Genomic DNA, 23,454 nt, shown 5'->3' with positions numbered 1-23,454 from the left:
TTGAGATGGATTTGATTGTTATCTTTCTGTTACTGTAACCAAATACCTGGCGAAAGGCAACATGTAGGAGGAAGAATTTACTTTGGCCCCGTGGTTTGAGAGCATGGTGTCTGTCATGGATGGGAAGGTGCAATGGAGTTGGGGCAGGGCAGGGTTGTGGACCAGAGTGCAGAGACCCTGGGGGTGGCAGCACTCGGATGATTTTCTACTTAGAACCCTTTTTATTTAGTCTGGAATGCGGTGCTCCTCACATTCGATGTGTCTGCCCTCTCAGTTCTCTGGAAACCCTCACACAGACACACCTAGAGGTGCATCTCCTAGGTGAGTCCGAGTCCAGTCTAAATGCAGATGAGCCATCGCAGCGTGGAACGCTAGCTGTGACGCAGCCTGGCCAGCCTGAGCCTTCATGAGCAGAGAGCACACGCATTCTTCCTAACATGGCGTAGCCTGTCTACGATGGAGCCCCGGAGTTGTTTTTATACTGAAGGAGAACTTCCCCCTCAAAAGCCATCAGTTCTCCGGTGTTTATCACTTTGTCATTTCATAGATCAACCCAGACATTTCTCTCAGCCTCTGGAAGGTCTTGATAATAATGGAAATCTTTCCAGATGAACTTCCCTTCTCCCTCGCTGGCCTGCAGTTTTTATGGTTTTGTTTTATTTATGTGCGTGGTGCTTTGCCTGCCTGTACGTCTGCACTGCTTGAGTTTCCGATGGCCCTGGAGGCCAAAGAGGGTGTCAGGGTCTCTGGAACTGGAGTTATGAACAGTCGTGAGCCACCATGTGGGTGCTGGGAATTGAACCCTGGTCTACAGCACAGCCAGAGCCACCATGTGGGAGCTGGGAATTGAACCCTGGTCTACAGCACAGCCAGAGCCCTTACAGAACCATTTCTGGTGGCACATAACCGGGACCCTCCTTGTTTCTTGAGGTGGGTCCGTGGGAGTAAGGCACTTCCTGGAGGCAACCCTGGTGACTCGAGGAGAATCCCATTTGTCTTAAAGTTTTGAGCTCAGAAACAAGAAATGCCCGAGGGATTAGAGTGAAATTTGCATGCCACATCAAAGTATCTGAGAAGACATAGTGGACTGGCCAAGGAGACCGGCTGTGGGGCACAGCCGCAGCGAGCCAGCCTGGCTCAGCAGTCCAGCCTTTGGCCAGCTAGGTAAACAAGCTTGTCTTCACACAGCCTGCTCCAGACATGTTTTGCAGAGCCTGATCTCCAGGCTTTGAACCTGGGCCTGTGTTGTGTGGCATGATGCATGACCCAAGAGACAAGCTACGCTCCTGAGAATCTCATGGACCAGTCCTTTTCTGGTGCTGGTCACTAATGGTGATGACTTAGGAAGCTGCATGCTATATACCCAATATAGAGTTCTGGACCAGGATGGGTCCTGGCTGAGGTCCCTCGGCCATCTTCCTGCCTGATGCTGCAAGAAGCCCTTCTTGGGATATAATGGATACCTAGCCCAACCCATTATGTTTTTTGAGACGGGCTCTTTCTTGCCTATAGACAGGTCTGAAGAGTGTGTGCTAGAACTTGGGAGCAGTGTCTACCTCCCGGTCCCTCATGGGGCTCCTCATCTGTCCTGCTGCACTAAAGGGCGGCTCCTGGTGCTTGATGCCATATCCTTTACGTCCTGGGTAAACTGCTAAGAGCAGTCACTGGCCCCAGCATTGCCGACCTGCAGCATGTGGTCCTTTCTGTGAATGAGCTACGTGGCTGAGAAAGAAAGCGCTAAGACAGAGTACCAGGGTCAGGGGCTGCTTCCAGGATGTGGCTCTGTTCCTCCTCAGGCTCCAGTTTGCTTTTCCTTCTCCTGGCAATGAAAGTGGGTCACACTGAGGGCAAGATGAGACCAGGTCTGTTCTTGTGAGGACGGTGACTCCCTCCGCCCCCAAAGCAAACATTTAGTTATTAATTCTGACTCACTCGTGGTGACTTGGCTTTTGTAGTGTGTGCTAATGGAAGTGAAGGCATGAACGGATTCCAGGCATGGCTGGGGTTTCTACCAGAGCAGTGCGGAGTATATTAGTCAAGATGTGGCTTTGTTTTCCTAAGAAATCTGTCTATGCTTAAAAAGGAAGGAAGGACAGAGGAAAGAAGGAAGGAAGAAAAAAGAAGGAAGAAGGAAGAGAAAGAAAAGGAAAAGAAAACTAGAGTTGCTAAAAATTATATATTAATCTCATATTTCCCAATAAACCACTAACATTGTAAAACATGGGATTTACAAGCTAGATGTAATAAAATGGTTTTTATTCCTATGATTTATGATTTGTATACTTTAATCAGAATCATGTATAACATAACTAAAACATGTTTTCTCTGTTTCGATTTTCCATTACAATGTGTGGCACTCTGTCACCTTGGTGCCGCACTCGGTGGAGCACTTGGTAGACTGTGGAGCATTGTGGAGCACTGTGGAGCACGGTGGAGCACGGTGGCCCAAAGGCAGAGTGTCCCCATGGTTTACCGGTGCAGACACCTAGCATGGCTTATAGTCCTTGGCCTTTACAACACTGTTAAGAAATGGGGACTAGGGGGTGGGGAGATGGCTCAGTGGCCAAGAGCACTGGCTGCTCTTGCAGGGGACCCGGGTTCAGTGTCTAGCACCCTCATGGTTGCTCACAACTGTCTGTATCTCCAGTTCCAGGGAATCTAGCACCTCCTTTTAGTCATGGGCACTTGTATGCACTTGCTCCAGACACACATGCAGACAAAACACATCAGTAAATCTTACAGAAAAGAAAGGGAATTCAGTTATAAAGCCTATCGTTATGTAAGTAAACCCTGACCTGAAGAGGGAGGTTCCAGTGACAACAATGGCCAGCAGATTGGTGGTGCAGGAGCCGTATCAAGCCCAGGGCCCCTTACTGCACACGACACCCCACTCCTCCACCCCATTTAATGCGCGGTGTCTCTACACACAATGGAACACTAATGTTTGTTTGAAATGACATACCTGATGAGCTTGTAATTAATTTATTGAGTCTCATCAGACTCCTCTCCCCTCCCGGATATCCTGGGAGACAATGGGAGCCAACTTAACTTTGCTGGGAGCTTCAGGCTGGGAACTTCTAGGAGTGTCTAACTTTTTGGTGTGAAATGATGTAAGCTCCAAAATTACACTCAGGAACTACACAGCCAAGTTATAGAGAAAAGCGTGCCGTCCATACTACTACGTGTACTACGGTACTATGCCTGTATTGCGGCGCCTGCACTACAGGACCATTCGCGAGCCGGGCAAGGGCCTGGAGATTTAAACACACAAAGACACACAGACAGAGACACAGGTTATCCTTGATGCCAGAATGCCCCTTTATTGTGTTCAGGGCAGCTTATATAGGGATCCTTAACTGATAGCCACGCCCCAGCCAAGCCCACCAGACACCACTCTCCTGCCATCAGGAACGCCTGAGGGTCTCGTGCTCAGAGCAGCTGCAAGCATAACATGTTGTTTACCAGAAATTCGGGATCTGGGGGTTCACAGCTCCCAACAGAAAAGAAAGAAGAAAGGAAAGTGAAGTCTCTGTTCTGAATAAGCTTGACTTTGTGTTGGTCTGCCCACCGGACCCAGATTGGGCAAACAGGGCAGCAGTGTCTGCAGCTTGCTCCCAATGAGGTGAGGTGTGTGGTGGGATGTGGTCGTTGCTGGCTTTATAGTATTGTCTGTTTTATCAAGACCCACCTTTGGGAGAGGCGAGCAGCTGTTGGTGACAGGACTCTGAAAGCCTTTCTTCCGGCCTGCTGAGCCTGGACATGTCTTTGCCCTTCATTGTGGCTCAGCCATGTCATTCAACAGAGGGGCTTAGCTTTCTAGCTTCCCAGAAACAAAGGAAAGACCACGGCCAGTTTGCTGGTCTTCTGGGAATGTGTTGACTTGTTTTTTAGTAGGTAGATAACCGGTAAAGTAGGGGATGGAGGGGTTTGGCCCAAGCCTTCTGACAGCTCTGAGAAGCCAGGAGCTGTGGCCTTCCTTGCAGAGGGCTGGCTTCTTGCTTCTTGTCAGAAACACGGCATCACCCTCTCCTTCCTCCTTGTTCAGTTCAGTGAATGGGCGGTGAGTGTTCGTGCTGACTGGGGAAAGCTGTCGTTGAACCAAATTGTACTGCGACCGTATTCTCTATCAAGATGCCCTGAGCGTGTCTTCCCTAGACATGTCCTGGGGTGTGTGCGTGGTGGGGGAGTGGGTAAAGTAACATACAGGGTCATTGTGCTGGTAGTTTTATGTCAACTTGATACAAGCTAAAGCCATCTGAGAGGAGGAAACCTCCATTAGGAAAATGCCTGTAGCACGTTCAGTCTCTTAATTGGTGATTGATGGGGGAGGGCCCAGTCCATTGTGGGTGGTGCCACCCCTAAGCTGGTGGTCCCAGGTTGTGTAAGAAAGCAGACTGAGCAAGCCATGGGGAGCAAGCCAGTAAGCAGCTCCCTCCACGGCCTCTGTGTCAGCTCCTGCCTCCAGGTTCCTGCCCTCACTGCTTTTGATAAGCTGTTACATGGAGCTGTGAGTGAAATAAACCCTTTCTTCCCCAAGTTGCTTTTGGTCATGGCGTTCCAACAGAACAGCAGTAGCTGTAACTAAGACATCCTCTGGGTACATGGCAAATGGCATTCCATGGGGGAGAGGGAGGCAAGCGGGAAGCACCCTCAGAACCGCGGGTGACAAAGGAACAATTGTAGTGGTGTAAGCAGGGTTTAGCAGGAGCCAATACAGAGGCACCTGGAAATAGCAGGTCTGCCTATGGGCCAGTGCCATGTTTGCCAAGAGATGGGTCACAGGAAGGTGGGCAGCCCCTCTTATCATGAGTCAGAAGTAGCTGGAAAGGGAGTGGGATTTGGGCAGTGTGTTTCTGAAGTGGTGAATTGGGATTTGTAGTTTATACAGTCATGAAAATGAGCCAATGCCTGGCATCCAAGGTAAATCAGACGGATCCCTTGGTTCCTCAGTGAAAGCTTACGTTTCCCTCAGTGAAAATGAGGCCTTGCAGCTTCATTTAGGTTCCACTGTGTAGGTCAAACTTCCTGTCAGAGGTGTCAGGCACCTCGGGGTGCACACCTGTAATGCTAGCACTTACGAGGTGGGGGCAGGAAGGTCGGTAATTGAGCCAAAGTCATTCTTGGCTACGTGGCAAGTTTGAGGTTAGCCAGGGTTAATTACATCACACCCTTTCTTTAAAAGAAAAAAAAAAAGAATTTAGTGATGTCTACAGCATTTAGGCTGAATTCTGGCTGGATACACCAAGTGTATGCCTCTTGTGTCCTGAGAAGTAGCTCTGCGGTGTGGGAATTTAAAGAAGCCAGGGTCAAGTTCAGGTCACTTTCCCAGGAAACCCGACACAGCCCCAGCTGGAAGGCATAAAAGGGGTAACTTCTTTAAACAGAGGGCTGTGATACCCACCCACATAGCAGGGATTCTGAGTTTAGTAAAGACTCAAAGCCTTCATTTGATCACTGATGAGACCTATGGCTGTCCGCAGGAGCAGAGGCTGCAGGTGGGGACTTCGGCTCCTTCACTTTTCACAGCCTCAGCTTCCTATCTTTCTTGTTTGTATTTGGAGTGCGTCTTGTCCTGTTGCCCAGCTTGGCCTTGAACTCCTAGGCTCAAGCAATCCTGCCCCAATCAGCTGGTTATGTGGCTGTGATTAGGGGTGTACGTCATGCCCTGCTAGAGACAATTTTCCCTACAACTGAGTTGCTTCTTTACATAAACATAATGTTTATTGTAGAAATGTATGTGTGTTTCCTGCAGTTTTTCTCCCAAAGAGAAAACATTGGTCTTTTCCGTTTTTCTATCAAACACAGCCAGTGTTAAACTCTGTTCACTATGTTGCTTAATCAGAAAGTTTTGAGAAAACACTGCAAGCTGCAAGGTTCTTTAAAAGTGGGAATTGTTTTTGTGGTTTTTTTTATTATTTTATCCCATTGTTTCTTTTTAATTGCTAAAATAACGATGCTAATTATTTTGTTTATATTTTCTAATTTTTATGTAATCTACACTTATTGCTTAGGGAATAATTTATCAGTTGTTTTCACCTCTCCTTGGCCAGATAACAGAAAAGGAAATGGAGGAAAGGAAGGGCTTATTTTTGGCTCCTGGTTCAGGAAGGACTGTAGTTCATCACAGTGGAGGAGGCGTGTTTTCCAGAGTGTGTGGGCGGTCACAGTGTGTATGCAGTCAGGAAACAGAGAGATGAGCACAGGTGCCTAGCGGGCTTCTTTATCCCTTTTTCTGGGCCCCTAGTCTGTGCATAGTGCTGCCTACATTCAGGTGGATCTCTCCTTAGTTAGATTCCTCTGGAAACATCCCCACAGACACCTGCAAAGGTGTATCTCCTAGGTGACTCCAAATCCAGTTGGGTTGACAATGAAGATGAACTTTAATATGATTTTTTGTAGATCTAGCTATATTTATCCAATGAAAAAGAATAGCAAAAAAATAAAATAAAGAGCCATAGTTCCACTAATTGGAGACAATCACTTTTACTGTCTATTGGATTATGCAGTAGGATTCTGTCTCATAACAAACAAAACCCAACAAGAGTCCCAAGAGTACTCTTGAAAAATTTTTTAAAATGTTGCATAAAAGCTTGGACAGACTTATTAATAGATACATTCAAAACTTGTTTCAGTTTTCTGTTAACTGTTTATGTTGGGAATTATGTATTTGAATGTTTACACTTTCTCTTTTGTAAATTACGTAACCACATTTGTCATCTGTCTACCCACTAATTTTCACTTTCTATTGTATTTCACAAAGGTTGGTCAGACAGTTTTCTGTAACGGCTGACCTGTCGCTACACCCCGAGTTCCGTGCACAGAATGTAGCATGCGCGTCCCATTCTGCCCACTCATGCTCCGGTGTCAGCATTCTCTGATACCACTGAGTTCTGGAACTGGTTTCCAAGGGAGACTGCTTTGTATATGTGCAGTTTGGCCCTGTAGAAGTCCTGGGCAAGGCCAGTGACATGGCTTGACAGGGAAAGACACCAGACACCAAGCCTACTGACCTGAATTTGATTTCAAGGATCCACTTGGTGGAAGGTCAGAGCTGTATCTTCAGATTATCCTCTGAATTCTGAACATGTGCTCTGATGGAATACACATACATGCAATCACACTACACACTACACGTACATATACATACATACATACACAGCACATTCATGCACATGTAGAACATATACATGCATATATACACACATGTAATGCATAGGCATGTACACATAATAAAAATGTGTATGGATATGTATATAATGTAAGACTTTTCAGCATCCCCTTTCATAATAGATTTTTTTTATTTTAAACCCTGATTAATTTGAATTTATACTAGTTTATAACATACTGGATTATCTAAAACTTTAGAGTACCCATCTTATTTCTCCTCATGGTTGAAATGTACTGTGTTTAATTGAACTAATCTATTTTGAGAAGCTAAGATCTGTAATTTGGAGGCTGGTTGTCTCTTCAGTTGGAAGTCTTCATACATTCTGCTTTGGAAAATTATTTTTTAACACCTTTCTATTTTTTTTAAACTGTGTGTGTGTGTGCATGTGTGCGTGCATGCACGTGTGTTTGCCACATGTGGTGGTTGCCCACCTCAGAGACTAGAAGATGATGCCAGATCCCCTGGAACTGGAGTTACATGCAGTTGTGAGCCACCCAGTGTGGGTGCTGGGGACCCAACTCTGGTCCTATGCAAGAACAGAATATGCTCTTAATCACTTTGAACCACCTTGCCATCCTTTAAAAAAAATTAAAAGATACAGATGAAATTTATTTAGAAATCTATTTGTTAATTCACTTAAAACATTTAAAAGACATTTTTTGTGCTAAGGGCATGACCCAGTAAAATGCCTGCTATCCAACTCAAAACATTGAGTTTGGATCCCTAGAACATGGCATGATGTCACCTGCCTGTAAGCCCAGTCCTGGGAAGACAGAGACAGGAGGATTCTTGAAGCAGCTAGCCCAGCTGAATCGATGGATTTCAGGTTCAGTGAGAGACCCTGTCTCAAGAAATGAAGACAGAGAGTGGTTCAGGAGTGACACCCGGTCTTGACCTCTGGCCTACAGACAGAACTGTACCCAAATCTTCGTGCACACATCCACAAACACAAACATGTACACAGCACTTAGATATATCAAAGTCCAGGTATCTAAAATATTATCTTTCAGCAAATAATTAGTATAAAAACCATTGAGATGTTTTCCTTCTCATTCAAGTCTACATTCTGATGCCTTTACCCAGAGCTCTTGTAAGTGCTCAGAGACCTCTTTCTGTTTGGACAAGCAGAGAGAGACCTGAGCTGTGTCCTGGTGTGTCCCGGCAGTTCCCTAGAGCTGCTCTGCTTTCTTGCCTCCATTCTGTGGTTTTGACAGGGGGCCCTGGTGTGGTGGTGTGTGTGCCTTGGGAAGTGTTTTTAGCTTTGTCAGAATGTCAGCACCATGGTTCCCCTGTAATCCTGGGAGCTTTAATTCGCATACCAACAAAACAGAATAATGGCGCACCTGGTGTAGGGACAGTGGATGCCCAGGTTGGGGAGAAACAGATTAAATCAGTGCTATTCATGACACAGCTGTTTGCTGGCAGAATATAAAAACTTGTCTAATATGCTTCTGAATACTGTTCCATGTTGAGAGGAACATGTTACTGTCGACCTGTTTCTTTAAACCGAGTAACACTATTATTTCAGTTTTGTGACCTCCCCACACAGGAGAAGGCAGAGTCCCTGTTACTATGTGGGGATCTTCATGATCCCAGAGTCTAAGTAACTGTGATTGGCGGGGGTTATCCCCTTCATCACATAGTGTTGGAGGGTTGTCTCTTCTTTGAAAAGCAGCCAAGCAGATAGGAATCAACTTGGTCTCAGAGTTGGGGATTAAATCAATGAACCGAAATTACTGCATGTTAAGTCACTATGAGTTATAAGCTTCTGTCCTCAGTTGCACACCGATGATTAGGTAGAAGAAAGGTCATAGGCATGAAACAATGAGTAATATTAACGTATAAATTTGTGAGAATAAATAGCATAAGGCTGGCCATAACAGGTCATCGAGGGGTAGAGGGAGATTAGAGCAACAGTGGATGTGCAGTAGGTTAGGCTAGCCTGTAACTCACCATATGTAGCCTAGGCTGTAGGGGAATGTGGTACAGTAGTGGTGTTGGGATATCCTGACTTATCGGGAAGCCAGGATATACTTAGAGCTGCAATAGGACAGCTCTAGAGGCTGGAGCTGCAATGGGACAGCTCAGGCCTGGAAGAAAGGTGTTCTGACTATCCCTGTTTGGGAAGCCAGGCTACCTGAAGCTGGGGTATGGCAGGGTAGGGTCTCCCCGCAGGATACAGGGATCCTGCCCTTCTCCTGGAGAGCAGCTGCAGCTGAGCTCTGCTCTGTTCCCTTACAGGAGCGTCCTAGCAGAGCTATCTGCCTCTTCTCAGGCCCAAGATGTTTCTTCTGCTAACACTCTGCTAAGGGGAAGCCCCCTGAAGAAATGTAACAGTCACCTCCAGCAGTGAAAAGTTGTTACTTTTCCTTTGCTGGCCTTGCTCAGCTCCCCTTAAGGAGCTTCCTAGCAAGGTTATTCTATTGTGCTCTGCCTTGCTGATACCCCCTAGGCCTCAGCAAACTTTCTCAGCTCAGTCTTCTAAGGGACATCCCAGCCAGGTTCTTCTGCTCTGTACCTGCAAATGAAGGTCATCACCCAAGAATCTTTTGAGAAAGAGATTTATTTGGGAAGGAGGAATCCAGGAGAGTGGCTACCTCTGCCAGGGAAGGATTAATGGCAGCTCTTATCTGAAGGGGTGGAGAGGCTTCTATAGAGCCTCTTAGGGGCGGAGTTTTCCCAGGGAGACAGGGGATTGGTTAGTTTTTCCCTGCTCAGGGATTGGTCAGTTTAGCTGGTCAGGGACAGAGATGGCTCTGCCTTCATAGCCAAACTGTTTCTTTCACTGGTCCTTTTTCGCTTTTTGACTCTAATCTTAGGATCAGGGCATACTTCTAGAGACAAAGTGTGTTTCTTTGACACTAGTTTCAGAGTCAGGGCACATGTCTTTAGTCCTGGATTTAGGGATAAAGATGTTTTTTTCCTGGCTCAGGTCTCAAATACAAGGTGCGTTTCTTTGTCTGGTGTAGGTTCAGAGTCAGGGTGCTTAGTGATTGGTTGGTTTCCTGCTCCAGTTGTCCCTTTTACCCTACACAGGCTTTCCTGAAACTTGTGGTCGTCTCCCTGCCTCTGCCTCCCAAGTACTGGGCTTATGGGCCTATGCCAGTACACACAACTGTCCTGCTGTCACTCAAGTCTCGTCACCTCCCCTCCAGTTCCCAGACCTGGAAGTAGAGATTAACGTGAAGGTTAAATTCCTGTCTCTGGAAAAGAGAGGCAGTAGGGATGGGAGAACGAGACGAGACTTATATGCCACGTGTTCCCATGAGGGCTTATGTGTGTATTTCCATGAGGTTGCTGTGTGGGGCTCGTGACACAGGGTAGCAGAATAGCGAAGGCAGAATTTGGGGGAGATGGAAACAGGAGCTGGAAATTCGTTGTTTCACATTGAAGCCAAACACCGGGAGCTCAGCCTTTAAAGGATACTATTGGGTGCTTTTGGTCATCAGACTAGATTTGAAGTCTGGATGTTTAGACCTCAGAACAGAGTCATCGGAGCACAGATCTTTGCCTACACTGTCCCATTTGATTAATTAGTAGCACTTCCCATTTCTTGTTAAGCCACAAATCTAGAGGTAATATTTTTATCTTCCGCCCTTCTTATCTCTTCATCCTTCATAGACACAGAACTTCTCTGCTGGGCCTTACCCAGACCTCCTTTCCAGGGCTTTGCCCTGTGACTGAGTTCTCTGTGCAACACTCCTAGCAAGGTAGCCCCCACTAGCCCCTTATGCAGCAAGGTAGCCCCACTAGCCTCTTATGGAGGTGCGGCTGTGGCTCGCCCAGGCCTGCCGTCCAGGCTAGCACTGCTGTTCGCTGGCTGGCGGTGCTTTGCAAGGGTTGCGTCCTTCTACTCAGTGATGCTGGCTGCTGCTGGTTCCTTCTACTCGGTGATGCTGGCTGTTGCTGGTTCCTTCTACTCGGTGATGCTGGCTGCTGCTGGTTTCTGCCATAGGTCTTGTGCACTGGCCAGTTCTAGCTGAAGCCCAACTCTCTCCCATCTCACCCTTCCATCCAAGTCACTGCTCCCTCTTGGCTGCCTTACAGACTTCAGCCCAAACTTCTGCCTGTGAGACTCTCTCCCTGACCTCTTACATAGAAGTAGCTTCTCCAGAGTTCTATTCTTTGGAGGCTACACTCAGCTTTGTCTAATTCTAGCACGGCTTGCCCGTCGGCTTGTCCACTGTTTGCCCAGTAGCCAAAGCTGGTGAGAAGAATACGGTAAATGCCTGAACTTACTGCCGAGTTGAGTGTGGGGAAGTGCACCGGCGAGACCGGCCAAAGGAAGCACCGACGATGCCTGTGCTGGGGACCTTCCCTCCTCTCCCATACTAACTCTGGAGTCTGATGACTGGTCCTCTCTTTCCCACAGCCGGCCATGCCAGCTTCCCTTTCCATCCACGGTGCAGCAGCACAGCCCCATGTCCTCTCAGACTTCCTCTGTCAGCGGACCGCTGCACTCTGTCTCCCTGCCTCTTCCCCTTCCGATGAGCCTGGCTGCTGCTCCACAGCCTCCCCCCGCCTCCCCCAGCCAGCCGCTTGGACCAGATGCCTTTGCAATCGTGGAGCGAGCCCAACAGATGGTGGAGATCCTCACGGAGGAGAACCGCGTGCTTCACCAGGAGCTTCAGGGCTGCTATGACAACGCCGACAAGCTTCACAAGGTACGTGACGTGGGGAGGTAATCTGATGGGCCGTGGAAGGAGAGAGGTGAATGATGGGCTGTTATTGTCAGGACACCATGGGATGCTTGGGTTTCGTTCTGAGCACAACGATGTTCATAGAGATCTTATTATTCTGAGGGCCTGTCTTGGCCCTTCCTGTTTTGAATGCAGCCGTACTGTGAACACGGTTTACGACACACCACCACTCATGGTAGCTCTGGAAAAAGCAGAAAGGCATTGTTCAAGAGTGGGACAAAGGAAAGAGCCAACTCCGGTAGAAGGAGGCAAAAGGACCTCATCTCTCAGCTCCACCCTCCTTAGAGGACATGTCTATTCCATGGAGGGACTGAAAACTTCCTCTGGCCTTCTGGTGACAAAGGTGACCGATGGCACAGTGCTTTGCTACCCATGGTTAAGGTTCAGCTGTTGCCTGCCTTTCCACGTGGTCTCTTTCAGCCCCCCACCCCCACTTTTTTGTATCACTCCAGTCATCTAACTTCTGTAGTTGGCTTACAAAGTAGTGGGTTCCACCCTGACATTTTCACACGCTAAGCCTTGGCATATGAGTTTGCATACAGCCCTTGTACCCCGTTACACAGTCCTGTCTCCCTGCTCTGTGTCCCTTTCTTTCTTCACATAGCCCCTTCAAGTTTCATGCTCTATACACCTAGATTTAAACAAAACAGAACTAGAATCAGTTGTGAGAGAAAAGCATCCTGTGGTTCTGAGTATGGCCTGGTCACTTACGCCATTTCTCTGCAAATGCCGTACCTTCATCTTTCTTTATAGCTGAGAAAGCTTCCCTGGGTGTTCAGTCCACTTTCTTTCCCCATTTGTTGTTGGATAGGCACCTAGGCTGAGACGGTGATCTCGTCTGCTCTGCTACACAGCACTGATAGGAGTTGTTGGTTTCCACTTGGAGATGCTACTATGCTAGACTCCTGTTGTGACAGTGACATACTTGTTGGATCTGTCTTCACAGTAGTTGGAGGCTCCATGGTTAGCTTTCTTGACCTGGTAAAATATGAACAAATAAAGTTGCACCTACAGTTGCAATCCCATCCCCCATCATGCCTTCGCATGGAGAGGTTTCCACTGCACATCTGTTTACAGTTAGCCTCAAGGCCATTTGTTCTCCGTAGCACTGTTTCACAGACAACACTCAACATAGAGGCAGGGGCAGGGTCTCCAGAAAGAACAATGTGCTTAGAGTCTGCAGGTCTGGGTTTTGGTCAGAATGCTTGTTTTACCCCACTTTAACACCTTCCTTATGTGGAATTGGAACTTCATTAATCATTGTAAGTGATACAAAAATAAGCTATTTAGGGGGCTGGAGATATGACTCAGTGGTTCAGAGTGCTTGTTGTTCTTGCAGAGGACCTGAATTCTCAGTACTCTTATTGTGTGGTTCACATTTGCCTGGAATTCCATCTTCAGGGGATCCAACACCATCTTCTGGACTCCTTGGACACACACACACACTAATAATAATAATAATAATAATAATAACCAAATAAATATTTTAAAAGGGATGTTTTGGTTATGTTTAGATTCACCCCTGACTCTTGTCAGTACCAAGAGACTTCACTGGGTTAAGTTAGACAGTTTGGCCAGATTTGACAGACCATCTGTATAGGATCACTGTAAGTCTTACAGGGCAGTACGAGAAGTGAAATGGAGTAGATATGAAACCTGAGGTACAGACAGGCGTCCACGATGCAGCCTCATATACAGGATGCTGGGCAGCCAGCATCACACAGGCCCTGTCACAAATGCCACTTTAATGCTAAGTCTGTCTTGCAGTTTGAAAAAGAGCTGCAGAGGATCTCAGAAGCCTACGAGAGCTTGGTCAAGTCCACCAGCAAGCGTGAGTCTCTCGACAAGGCAATGAGAAACAAGCTGGAAGGCGAGATCCGGAGACTTCACGACTTCAACAGAGATCTCCGAGGTGCAACCTGGTCTAATGCCGCCAAGGCTGGGTGTCTTCCATGGCCACTCTCCACCTTAATTTTAATTTTGTTGTGTGTGCTCGTGTGTGCGTGTGGGGGGGGGGAGGGGTGTGCGTGTGTGGCTCTGTGTCTGTGTGTTTATTTCAGAGGAGAGTTGATTTTCTCTACCATGCTGAGGCATGGTTACTCTTGCTGTTTCTGCCATACTTTATGCTCCAGGTTAACTGGCTGATGAGCTTGTAGGTGATTCTCCTGACTCTCCACAAGAGGACTGGGGCTAGAGATGCAACTCCTGCATCTGGCTTTTTTGTGGGTCTGGGAATTAAGGCAGGTAGTCTGGGCTTCATTGTTAGCCTGTTTACCTGCCAAGCTATCTGGCTAGCCTCACCCTGCCTTTTTTTCCCCTGGAGAGTGGGGGTCTCACTGAACTGGCGGCTGGCTGATATAACTAGGCTGGCTGACCATCAAGCCCTAGGGATCTCTGTCTCCAGTTCCCAGAGCTGGATGACAGATGCATGCCGCCAGATGCAGCTTTCGCATTAGTGAAAACTCCAGTCCTTATGATGTGCAGAATGAACTCTGCTGACTGAGCTCATTTTCAGCCCCACAAGGTTTTTCTCACGAGAGCTTGGAGAAAACCCCCAGACCGCTCAGTCTGGGCCTCTACCTGATCATCTCCCTCCTCATCTGCAGATTTTGGGACTGACCATGTTTCTTTGTTGTGTGGTGACTTAGGCTCATCTCTGCTTTGTTTGTAGATCGACTGGAGACAGCCAACAGGCAGCTGTCCAGCAGGGACTATGACGGGCACGAAGACAAAGCTGCAGAGGGCCAGTACATGTCCCAGAGTGAGTCTATGTGTTGAAAGGTTTTTATCTTTAAAATACAGGAGACTGAGGCAAGGGTGATAGTAGCTTCTGGGCTGTGCTCTGGGAGTTCAGGGGTTCAGCCAGGCTGCTGTCTTCCTGCACACCCTCCATGTGAATCACCGCACTCCCCTTACTTACGCTTGGCGTTGCAGAAGCCTCTGAGTCCGTTTAATTTAGGAGCAGGGCCAGTGTCTTTGTGATCCTCCAGATTTATTGGGAACATATTTTATTAATTTTGCCAGAGGCAAATGATAGCATCAAATGGTTTTGGAAAAACCATCAGCCAAGGTTTGAATTTTTGCAAACTCATTGCATGAGCCAGAAATGTAAAACTCCAACTGTCATATTTTAAAAAGCTGTTTAGATGATTGTATTCTGGTATATGTCATAATTCTTAGCAACATCATGACTAAGTGCTCACAGCTTAAATAAAGACAATCCCAAACAACAAAAATTAGCATATTCAAGAAGTAGTCCTGCATGTTCTCATAATAGTATCCTGATGTATGGGTTTGTCAGAGCCCTAAATTCTGAAGACAGAGAAATTTGCCAAACTTTGTGATTTTTGGTAGTTTGGCCTAACTTCCTTTCTAGCTCCCAAGCTGACTCTTGACTGGATCAGTTTCAAGCCCCCTCCCCCTCCCTTTATTTAAATTCCACCTTTGGCCAGGGCTCACTGATGCTAGCCAGGCTTTTCCTGACATTCCTTTGCAGTCCTGCAGGAGATGATTGCTGTGGGCTTTAGGCTTACAGAAAGAGCGGTGACCCTTTGACCCTTTAGCTCCTGTTTAATGAAGAGTGTGTTGTTCATATTGATGCTGTGTATTTGCCGCCTCATCTGGGCTTATGGAAGAGAGGTGTGCTCACTGGTTTATGTCAACTTTACACAAGACAGCATCACTGGAGAGGCAGGAGCCTCAACTGAGAAGATGCTGTCATAAGATTGGTAGACAAACCCGTAGGGAATTTTCTTAGTGATTGATGTAGAAGGGTCTGGCTCATTGTATGTGGTGCCATCCCTGGGCTGGTGGGGCTCCTGGCTCCTGCATGCACTTTCCACTTCCTTCTTGTTATGCTGGGATCAAACCCAGCATCTTGTGCATGCTTAGCATGCATTGTCCCACTGATGTGACCCAGCACCTCATCACTGGATGCACATCCGAGCAGAGTCAAGGGTGGGTTTGAGGAAGTCATTCCTTCACTCGCCCTTCATCGCTGTCCAGCAGCAGCAGCAGTAGCAACTCACTGCTATTTGTATGGTTTTTATTTTCAGTCCTTCCAGATGTAGACTGGCAATGAGCCTGGGGCTGAGCACTTTCTGACGGAGCTTGTTCTGTTTTTTCCCCCTTGCAGACAAAGAATTCTTGAAGGAAAAGGAAAAGTTGGAAATGGAGTTGGCAGCAGTGCGGAATGCAAGCGAGGACCATCGGAGGCATATTGAGATCCTGGACCAGGCTTTGAGCAATGCCCAGGCCAGAGTCATCAAGCTGGAGGAAGAGGTGAGAGCAGCATGGGAAAGGGACAGAGGAGAGAAGGGAGAGTTGTGAGGAACCCCCCAGGTGCAAATGAGTAAAGGGTTTTCCATCACAGAGGCAGGCAGAATCTGAGAGGCAGGTAGTAAGAACATGATCCAAACAAGGACCCACACCTACCCTGTTGGTAGCCAAGTGCCCAGGGCTGCAAATGATTGGCATGACCAGAAGCTACTGGTGCTGGTAAAGCTGCCATGGCTGGGTCTTTGTGCTCCCAATTCTAAGGCCAAGGATTAGTCAGGTGGGTTGGGCTGGTGCCATACCCTACACCCTGAACCCAGGAAATGCTGGTTTAGCAGTCTGGGTGAAACCAGCTCTTCAGCTTAGCGTTGTCATTGCATTGACTGTCCCTTTTACCCCAAGAGAGGAATCCGAAGATCATGTGTAAGGTGTAAGCTAGGGAGTCTAGGCTGTAAACTGAGGCAGGAGGAGCAGAGGGGTTACCTACAGGCCTGCACCTTGTGGCTCCCTGCAGCGGTGGCTGCCACCTCTGTGATGGTCACCCTAAGCAGACATCATCTTGGTAAGTAGATGCCAGCAAGTCTGGAGGACAGCAAGAGATCAGACCAGTACTTAGCCTGGTGCTTGGAATAGAAGGCAGCGAGGGCTGTACCCCTTAGGTTCATTTTAACCCTACAAGTCCCATGTGAAAGCTCAGATTTTAATACCAGCAGGAGAATCCTGAGTGGCAGCCAAGAGATCTACTGTGTCATTGTAGAAAGTGCCCTTTGACCTTTGACAGTGGGTCTACTCTGAGCGAGGGAGGCCTGGACCTCTGTATTATTGTCCTCAGTAAAATCACTCTTGAGGGCTTGTCTCCATGCGTGGAACTAAGGAAATTCAATTTTGTAAGCTCTTTTGTTTATTCCCTTTTAAAAGATATTATTATTGTGTGTGCATGGAATGTGGAGGAGGACATGTGTCATAGCATGAATATGGAGAAGGATTCATGTCATAGCATGCAAGTGGAGGAGGATCCGTGTCATAGCATGCATGTGGAAAAGGACACGTGTCATAGCATATATGTGGAGGAGGATCCGTGTCATAGCATGCATGTGGAAAAGGACATGTGTCATAGCATGCATGTGGAGGAGGACACGTGTCATATCATGTATGTGGAGGAGGACTCGTGTCATAGCATGTATGTGGAGGAGGACATGTGTCATAGCATGCATGTGGAGGAGGACACGTGTCATATCATGTATGTGGAGGAGGACTCGTGTCATAGCATGCATGTGGAGGAGGACACGTGTCATAGCATGCATGTGGAGGAGGACCTGTGTCATAGCATGCATGTGGAGGAGGACTCATGTCATAACATGCATGTGGAGGAGGACCCGTGCCATAGCATGCATGTGGAGGAGGACCCATGTCATAGCATGTATGTGGAAGAGTGTAGAAGGAACAGCGGGCTGCGTTCCTGCCACCCAGCTCCCGGCCACCTGGCTTAGCCCTGGAAATAACAACACACAAACTGTATTCATTTAAACACTGCTCGGCCCATTAGTTCCAGCCTCTTAATGGCTAATTCTCACATCTTGATTAACCCATTTCTAATAATCTGTGTAGCACCACAAGTTGGTAGCTTACCAGAAAAGATTCTAGCCTACATCCATCTTGGGCCGGAGCTCATGGTGTCTTCCTGACTCTGCTCTCTTTCTCCGAGCATTCTGTTCTGTCTTCCCCACCTACCTATGTTCTGACCTATCAGGCCAAGCAGTTTTCTTTATTAATTAACCAATGAAAGCAACAGATAGATAAAGACCTGCCTACATCAGAGGAGGACCTGTGTCATAGCATGCAGGTTGATATTCTTGCACAGCAAGCACCTGCTGAGCCATCTTGTCAGCCCTTCATTTAGTGTTCATAGACCTCGCAGAAGTGAAAGTCATTTATGGGCTGCTGAAATGTGACTGATTCCTAAGCTCTGCCATGGTCTCCTCTTGGCCTCATTTTTATATGTCTGGCTGGTGGACAAAGCTCTTTCTAAAATGGCTTGGGTCTTGTTGTCATTCCCACTCTGTTCTTACACAGGTTTCTTTGGAAGGGTTTTGTTCATCCCAGGATCTTGTACCTACTGCTCCCTTTGTACTACTTTACCTGCTCTTACAGTACGGATGTGGAGCCAGGCTAGTGAGAGTCGAGTGTACAAGCTCCCTGACATTGCAGCTACGTGACCATGACCCATCATGGTGCCCATTTGCCCTCGGTGTTCCCATCCACCCAGGATAGTATATAGTATAGTATATAGTATGGTATAGAGCGAGGAGGTGGTGTAGAGCATGGCGGGAGTAACTGAGAGACAGCCTACAGAACACAGTGCCTGGTACCCTAGTGCTCTGAAAACTCCAGCTGGCAGCATGGCTGTCACAAATCATCCTCATCGGGAAATCCTCCTTGCCAGCCTTCAGGCTGAAACCAATAGAGGGGCAGAGCCACACGTTGGAGGATCTTGCAGATGCTCAGGGATATACGCCTTCACTTAACATTAACACTGAGGAACTGGCTGGGAGCTGATCTGGCGGGAGCTGTCTGTCCCAGGCCCTGGAGACACACTGCTCACTCTGGCTAACAGACGCCTAGACAAATCTCATGCTGGCTGTATAGTCAGTAGGTGTGCATGGTGGAATACCACAGCATTTGCTCCAGCACGGCCGCTAACCCAGGAACTTGCCTGCAGTCTCTCAGAAGCCTGCTAAAGTAACAGTCAAGCTCCATGAAAGAAAATTACCCTAAAGTCGGTTGTAGCTGTCCCTTCCTGGTGCAATCGGAAGGGCTTTATTAATCCAGTGGCTCTGATAAGGCTGAGCAGAAGCAGGCATGGCTCACGGCAGAGCCTCCCCCAGCAACAGGCTGCCAGACCAGGCGCGTCGCTGCCTGCCTGTGTGACTGTGCTTCAGTGTGGGGCTGAGTCACTCATAAAGAGACAGGAAAACAACATCGCTGTCTTCTTGCAGAGCACTGGATCCAGTAAATGTTTTGGTATGATTTCTTGGCTCAAGTTGGCTCCCAGGAAGCTAGGAAACACCTGGATTTCTGAATGTGAGCCAGACTCCCAGAGCAGAGAGAGCACCCAGTATTGAGGGTTAGGATTGGCCCTGTGGGTGCTGACACTAAAACCTGCCTGATGGTGTGTTTATACAATCATTTCACATTCGTTCCTACTTCAGTCGTGGCCTCGGGTGTTCACTGTGCCCTTCCCTCCCTGTAGGAAGCTATTCAGCTGCAGAGGAGAAAGTTACTCCATTCACTAGCAAACGTACAAAGGGCACATATGTGTGTATGCATACATACAAATTATATGTGTGTGTGTGTATTTCCTCCATTGTAGAAATAATTGTAGCATGCTCATTATATAATGTATTGTTTTATTAATTATACTTATCATGTATTACTTATTGAAATAACTCTTATATACTAGAGAAAACTAGAAAATAATAAATTTGTTATTCTTGCAGATATGACCTTTCTGCCATACAGATAAACGTGACAAATACTTTAAGGCTCTTTTCCAGGCTTTTTTTTTTTTCACGGATCTATGTATAAGTAGAAGATACAGTTGTGATAATGTAAATAACATCTGATTTATGATTTTCCATTTAACTTTAGAGACTAAGTATTGCTGATCTTGTTTCCAGTGGCTGTAGGTGCTATGATTAAAACCAGTAATGAGGCAGAGAATGCAGAGCTGCTTACAAGGCCCAAAGCAGGCTGTCCAGGGACTTTCCATCCCTACCTCCTGGCCATCTTGCTATACCTGCCACAGGCTCCTGAGGGTCGGAATGGGGGTGACACATCACAGTTTAGCTGGGGTCTCCAACTGCAGTGCTGACTGGTGTCCATTCTGTACTGTTTCGCTCTCTCCCTCAGCTACGAGAGAAGCAAGCCTATGTGGAGAAGGTGGAGAAGCTGCAGCAGGCCCTGACCCAGCTGCAGTCTGCATGCGAGAAGCGGGAGCAGATGGAACGCAGGCTGCGGACCTGGCTGGAAAGGGAGTTGGATGCTCTGCGGACCCAGCAGGTGAGCGACAATCAGATGGCATGGCAGCTTATAGATCCACCTAGGAGCCCCTTGAGGGCCGTCCAAGGGAATCTTCACCTACATGACCTCTGTGGTCTCTGACTTGAGCCTAGAAAGAGGGGACTGCACTTTAGGTGAACTTACATGGGGGACGTTGATTTAATGGGCATGCAGGACGAGAATACAGAGGCAGAGGAAGAGGACAGGTGAAAACAGGGCCTTGAAAGTGTTGCGAAGCCAGGGCAGCTGGGTGCTGCTCTGGAGGAGTGTCTGTGGGGTGAATTCTGATGAGGTGATGCCCAGCCGTGGAAGGCACTTGGCCAAACGGAGAGAGTGGCTTTCTTTTGTAGCCAGTGGAGAACCAGCACCTGGGGAGAAGTTCAGGTTAGGGGAGCCTGTGGTAGAGAAGAGCAGCTGCAGGGGTCACACTGGTCACTGAGTTCAGCTGAGGAAGGCAGGGGTCACGTTGGTCACTGAGTTCAGCTGAGGAAAGCAGGGGTCACGTTGGTCACTGAGTTCACCTGAGGAAAGCAGGGGTCACATTGGTTACTGAGTTCAGTTGGGGAAGGCAGGGGTCACATTGGTTACCGAGTTCAGTTGGGGAAGGTGTTTAGGGCTCCCTGTAGTAAGACTGGCCATAAGCTACCGTACTACACCTGCTCTGCCGGAGACTGCTGGTCTGAAGCTCAGCTGTGAGGAAGCCCTGAGAGGGCACCAACTCAGGGTCCATACATGTCTCAGCAAAGAGAATTCCTGCGGGAAACGCCAAGTCAGGCAAGCCAGAGGCTCCAGCCTCAGATGTGCTGGGGCTTGTCCAGTATGCTGGTCGTGTGTCAACTTCACCCAAACTGGAGTTACCAGACAGGAAGGACCCTTAGCTTCCTGAGATCCAGCTGTCAGGCATTTTCTCAATTAGTGATCAGTGGGAGAGGGCCCAGCCATGGTGGGTGGTGCCATCCCCAGGCTGGTGGTCCTGGGTTCTATAAGAAAGCAGACAGCAAGCCAGGGACAGCAAGCCAGTAAGCAGCTCCCCTCCATGGCCTCTGCATCAGCTCCTGCCTCCAGGCTCCTGTCCTGACTTCCTTTGATAGTGAAGAGCAATGTGGAAGTGGAAGCCAAATAAACCCTTTGCTTCCCAACTTGCTTTTTTGGTCTAGTGTTTTGTTGTAACAGTAGAAGCCCTAGCTAAGACCCCTGTTTTTCTAGGGAGCTGGGAAGCCCTCCCTGAAGCTGCCTGGGGTATTTGCGAGGCAGGCTCTATGGAATTGCCTACTGGATAGGGCCGAGTGGTTGAAAGCATGCCCTCCGGTCAGCTTAGCCCCAGTGCAGGCCAGGTCCGTGCAGGTCCCTCTGGAAGTGTGCCCTTGGCTGAGGAGGGCAGTGCTGCTAGCATTTTCTAGAAAATGAATTCATCCCTGGCCTCCCGATTGTCTCCATGGCAGGTTCTGGTTTGTAAGGAAAGGCCTCTTTTCCTCTGGGCTCCTGGTCCTTAGACTGGGTGCTCACCATGCACAGGGCAGGGCCTCTTCTCCATCAGCCAGTCTCTGTTGCTCAGCTGCTGAGACTCCCATAGTCCCACTGAGCACAAAGCTGGTGTGCTCTCTGGCTAACAAAGTGAGTTTGACTACAGCCAGAAGTGTTCTTTCCAGTTACTGTGCTAGTATGCTATCTACCCCTGGTAGATGGCCTATCTGTGGGTCTTTTACTTTAGGTGCTGTGAAACCAGACTCAACTGTAAATGGCGGTGGGGGGGGGGATGCCAGCTCACAAAAACCAGCACAGAGACTTATTATTGTTATGAAAGCTTGGCGCATAGCTTAGGCTTATTTTTAGCTAGCTCTGGTAACTTAGCTCATTTCTATTAATTTACACGCTGCCATGTGTCTCATGATTAGTTACTACTCCTGCTTCCTTTGCATCTGCTGGTGACTCCTGGTGGCTCTGCCCTTCTTCCCAGCATTCTCTGCCTAACTATTGGCTATGTAGCTCTTTATTAAACCGATCATAGTGACGTTTATTCACACAATGTAAAGGAATGTTCCACAACTGTAAATAAAGAAGGAATGTGAGTCTAGACTCATACGGATATGCTGCGATCATATGTTTATACCCACACATTCCTCATACACACCCTATACAACATGCTTGTTTCTGTACAGACTCACCCCCCAACATGTTTGCCAGCATACATAGTCACCTTCTATGTACACTCATCCCTACCCACGTATTGGTCACCCTAGCACACGTGGTTACTCCCTGCACATGTTCACCTCTGTTCAATGCATCCCTGCATGTCACACATACTCATCCTCACACACACACCCATGCTTCCCTCCCCCACATGTTCATCCCCTGTGCAAGCACACTCCTATGCATACCCTATGCATACCCATTGCCATGCCTTCTAACCCCCATGCCTCCCCAAGCATATGAACAGTGCTCTTGGTATGCATGGGGCAGGGGCGGGTGCTATGAGAGCCCAGGTTCATCTAGAGAACAGCAGTGACAGGATTGAAGACGGAAATCACAAAATAATCCCACACCAGTTTAGAATTATGAATAATAAAAGGGTTATTTATTTAAGGGAAAAATTTACAGATCGCTGTCCTAGATAACAGTCCTCTGCATGAACAGGAACAGAGTCTAGCACCCAGAAGCGGGAGCCAGAAGCAAGAGAACAAGTGCAAGCTTTACAACTGCTTTTAGAGTATCAGAGACCATGTCCAAGTGGGCTGGTATCTTAAAGTCTATTGACTGAAGGAGTGGAATATGCTTCCACAGCACCTCCCCCTTTTGTCTAAATAAGAGAGTTCCATACCCAATGCAAAACTATATACACTAGGAACAGATATTAAGTATAATTAGAATTACAAGCAGCATAAACAATATTAAGTAAGGAACATATGCTAAATGTTTTAATAAACATTCTATCCTATGGAGTCTAAGTCTTGTATAGGAAATGGCTTGGCTAGATCATAAGAGTATAGTAACTACAGCTATCTACTCTTTAACCCAATTGAAGGCTTGAGAAGGAAGACAATATTATTTGAGTAGGCAGGGAGCAATATATGACAGAGACAATTAGCTACCTGAGCAATCACCCAAAGTCTCATTTTGCAAGGTTGAAGCAACCAACTTTGGCTAAGGCCTAGCATAATTGACAGACCATTTTTAGAGACAGGAAATTTACTAGAACTGTCTTAACCTGTCTTGGCAAGATTTGACAGTCTTTTTCCTTGTGTGCTGCTTGTC

General features: G+C 47.6%; 1 protein-coding gene across 4 annotated transcripts in view; it reads left to right on the top strand.

Moving 5' to 3' along the window:
• The window catches only part of Amotl1 (angiomotin like 1), a 91,618-nt gene that overhangs the window by 51,830 nt on the left and 16,334 nt on the right, over positions 1 to 23,454 (top strand). For all 4 annotated transcript variants that reach the window (XM_041656960.1, XM_041656963.1, XM_041656962.1 and 1 more), the window contains 5 exons: positions 11,541 to 11,832; positions 13,636 to 13,780; positions 14,540 to 14,629; positions 16,004 to 16,149; positions 20,053 to 20,202. In XM_041656960.1, coding sequence (XP_041512894.1) covers positions 11,541 to 11,832; positions 13,636 to 13,780; positions 14,540 to 14,629; positions 16,004 to 16,149; positions 20,053 to 20,202 — 823 coding nt within the window. The remainder of the gene's footprint in view (positions 1 to 11,540; positions 11,833 to 13,635; positions 13,781 to 14,539; positions 14,630 to 16,003; positions 16,150 to 20,052; positions 20,203 to 23,454) is intronic.

Source organism: Microtus oregoni, unplaced genomic scaffold (genome assembly GCF_018167655.1).
Source record: "Microtus oregoni isolate MIOR12 unplaced genomic scaffold, Mior012 000008F_ref0000371, whole genome shotgun sequence".
Lineage (NCBI taxonomy): Eukaryota > Metazoa > Chordata > Mammalia > Rodentia > Cricetidae > Microtus > Microtus oregoni.
The sequence above is the reverse complement of the archived record's forward strand: the minus strand, read 5'-3'. Positions and strand labels throughout refer to the sequence as shown.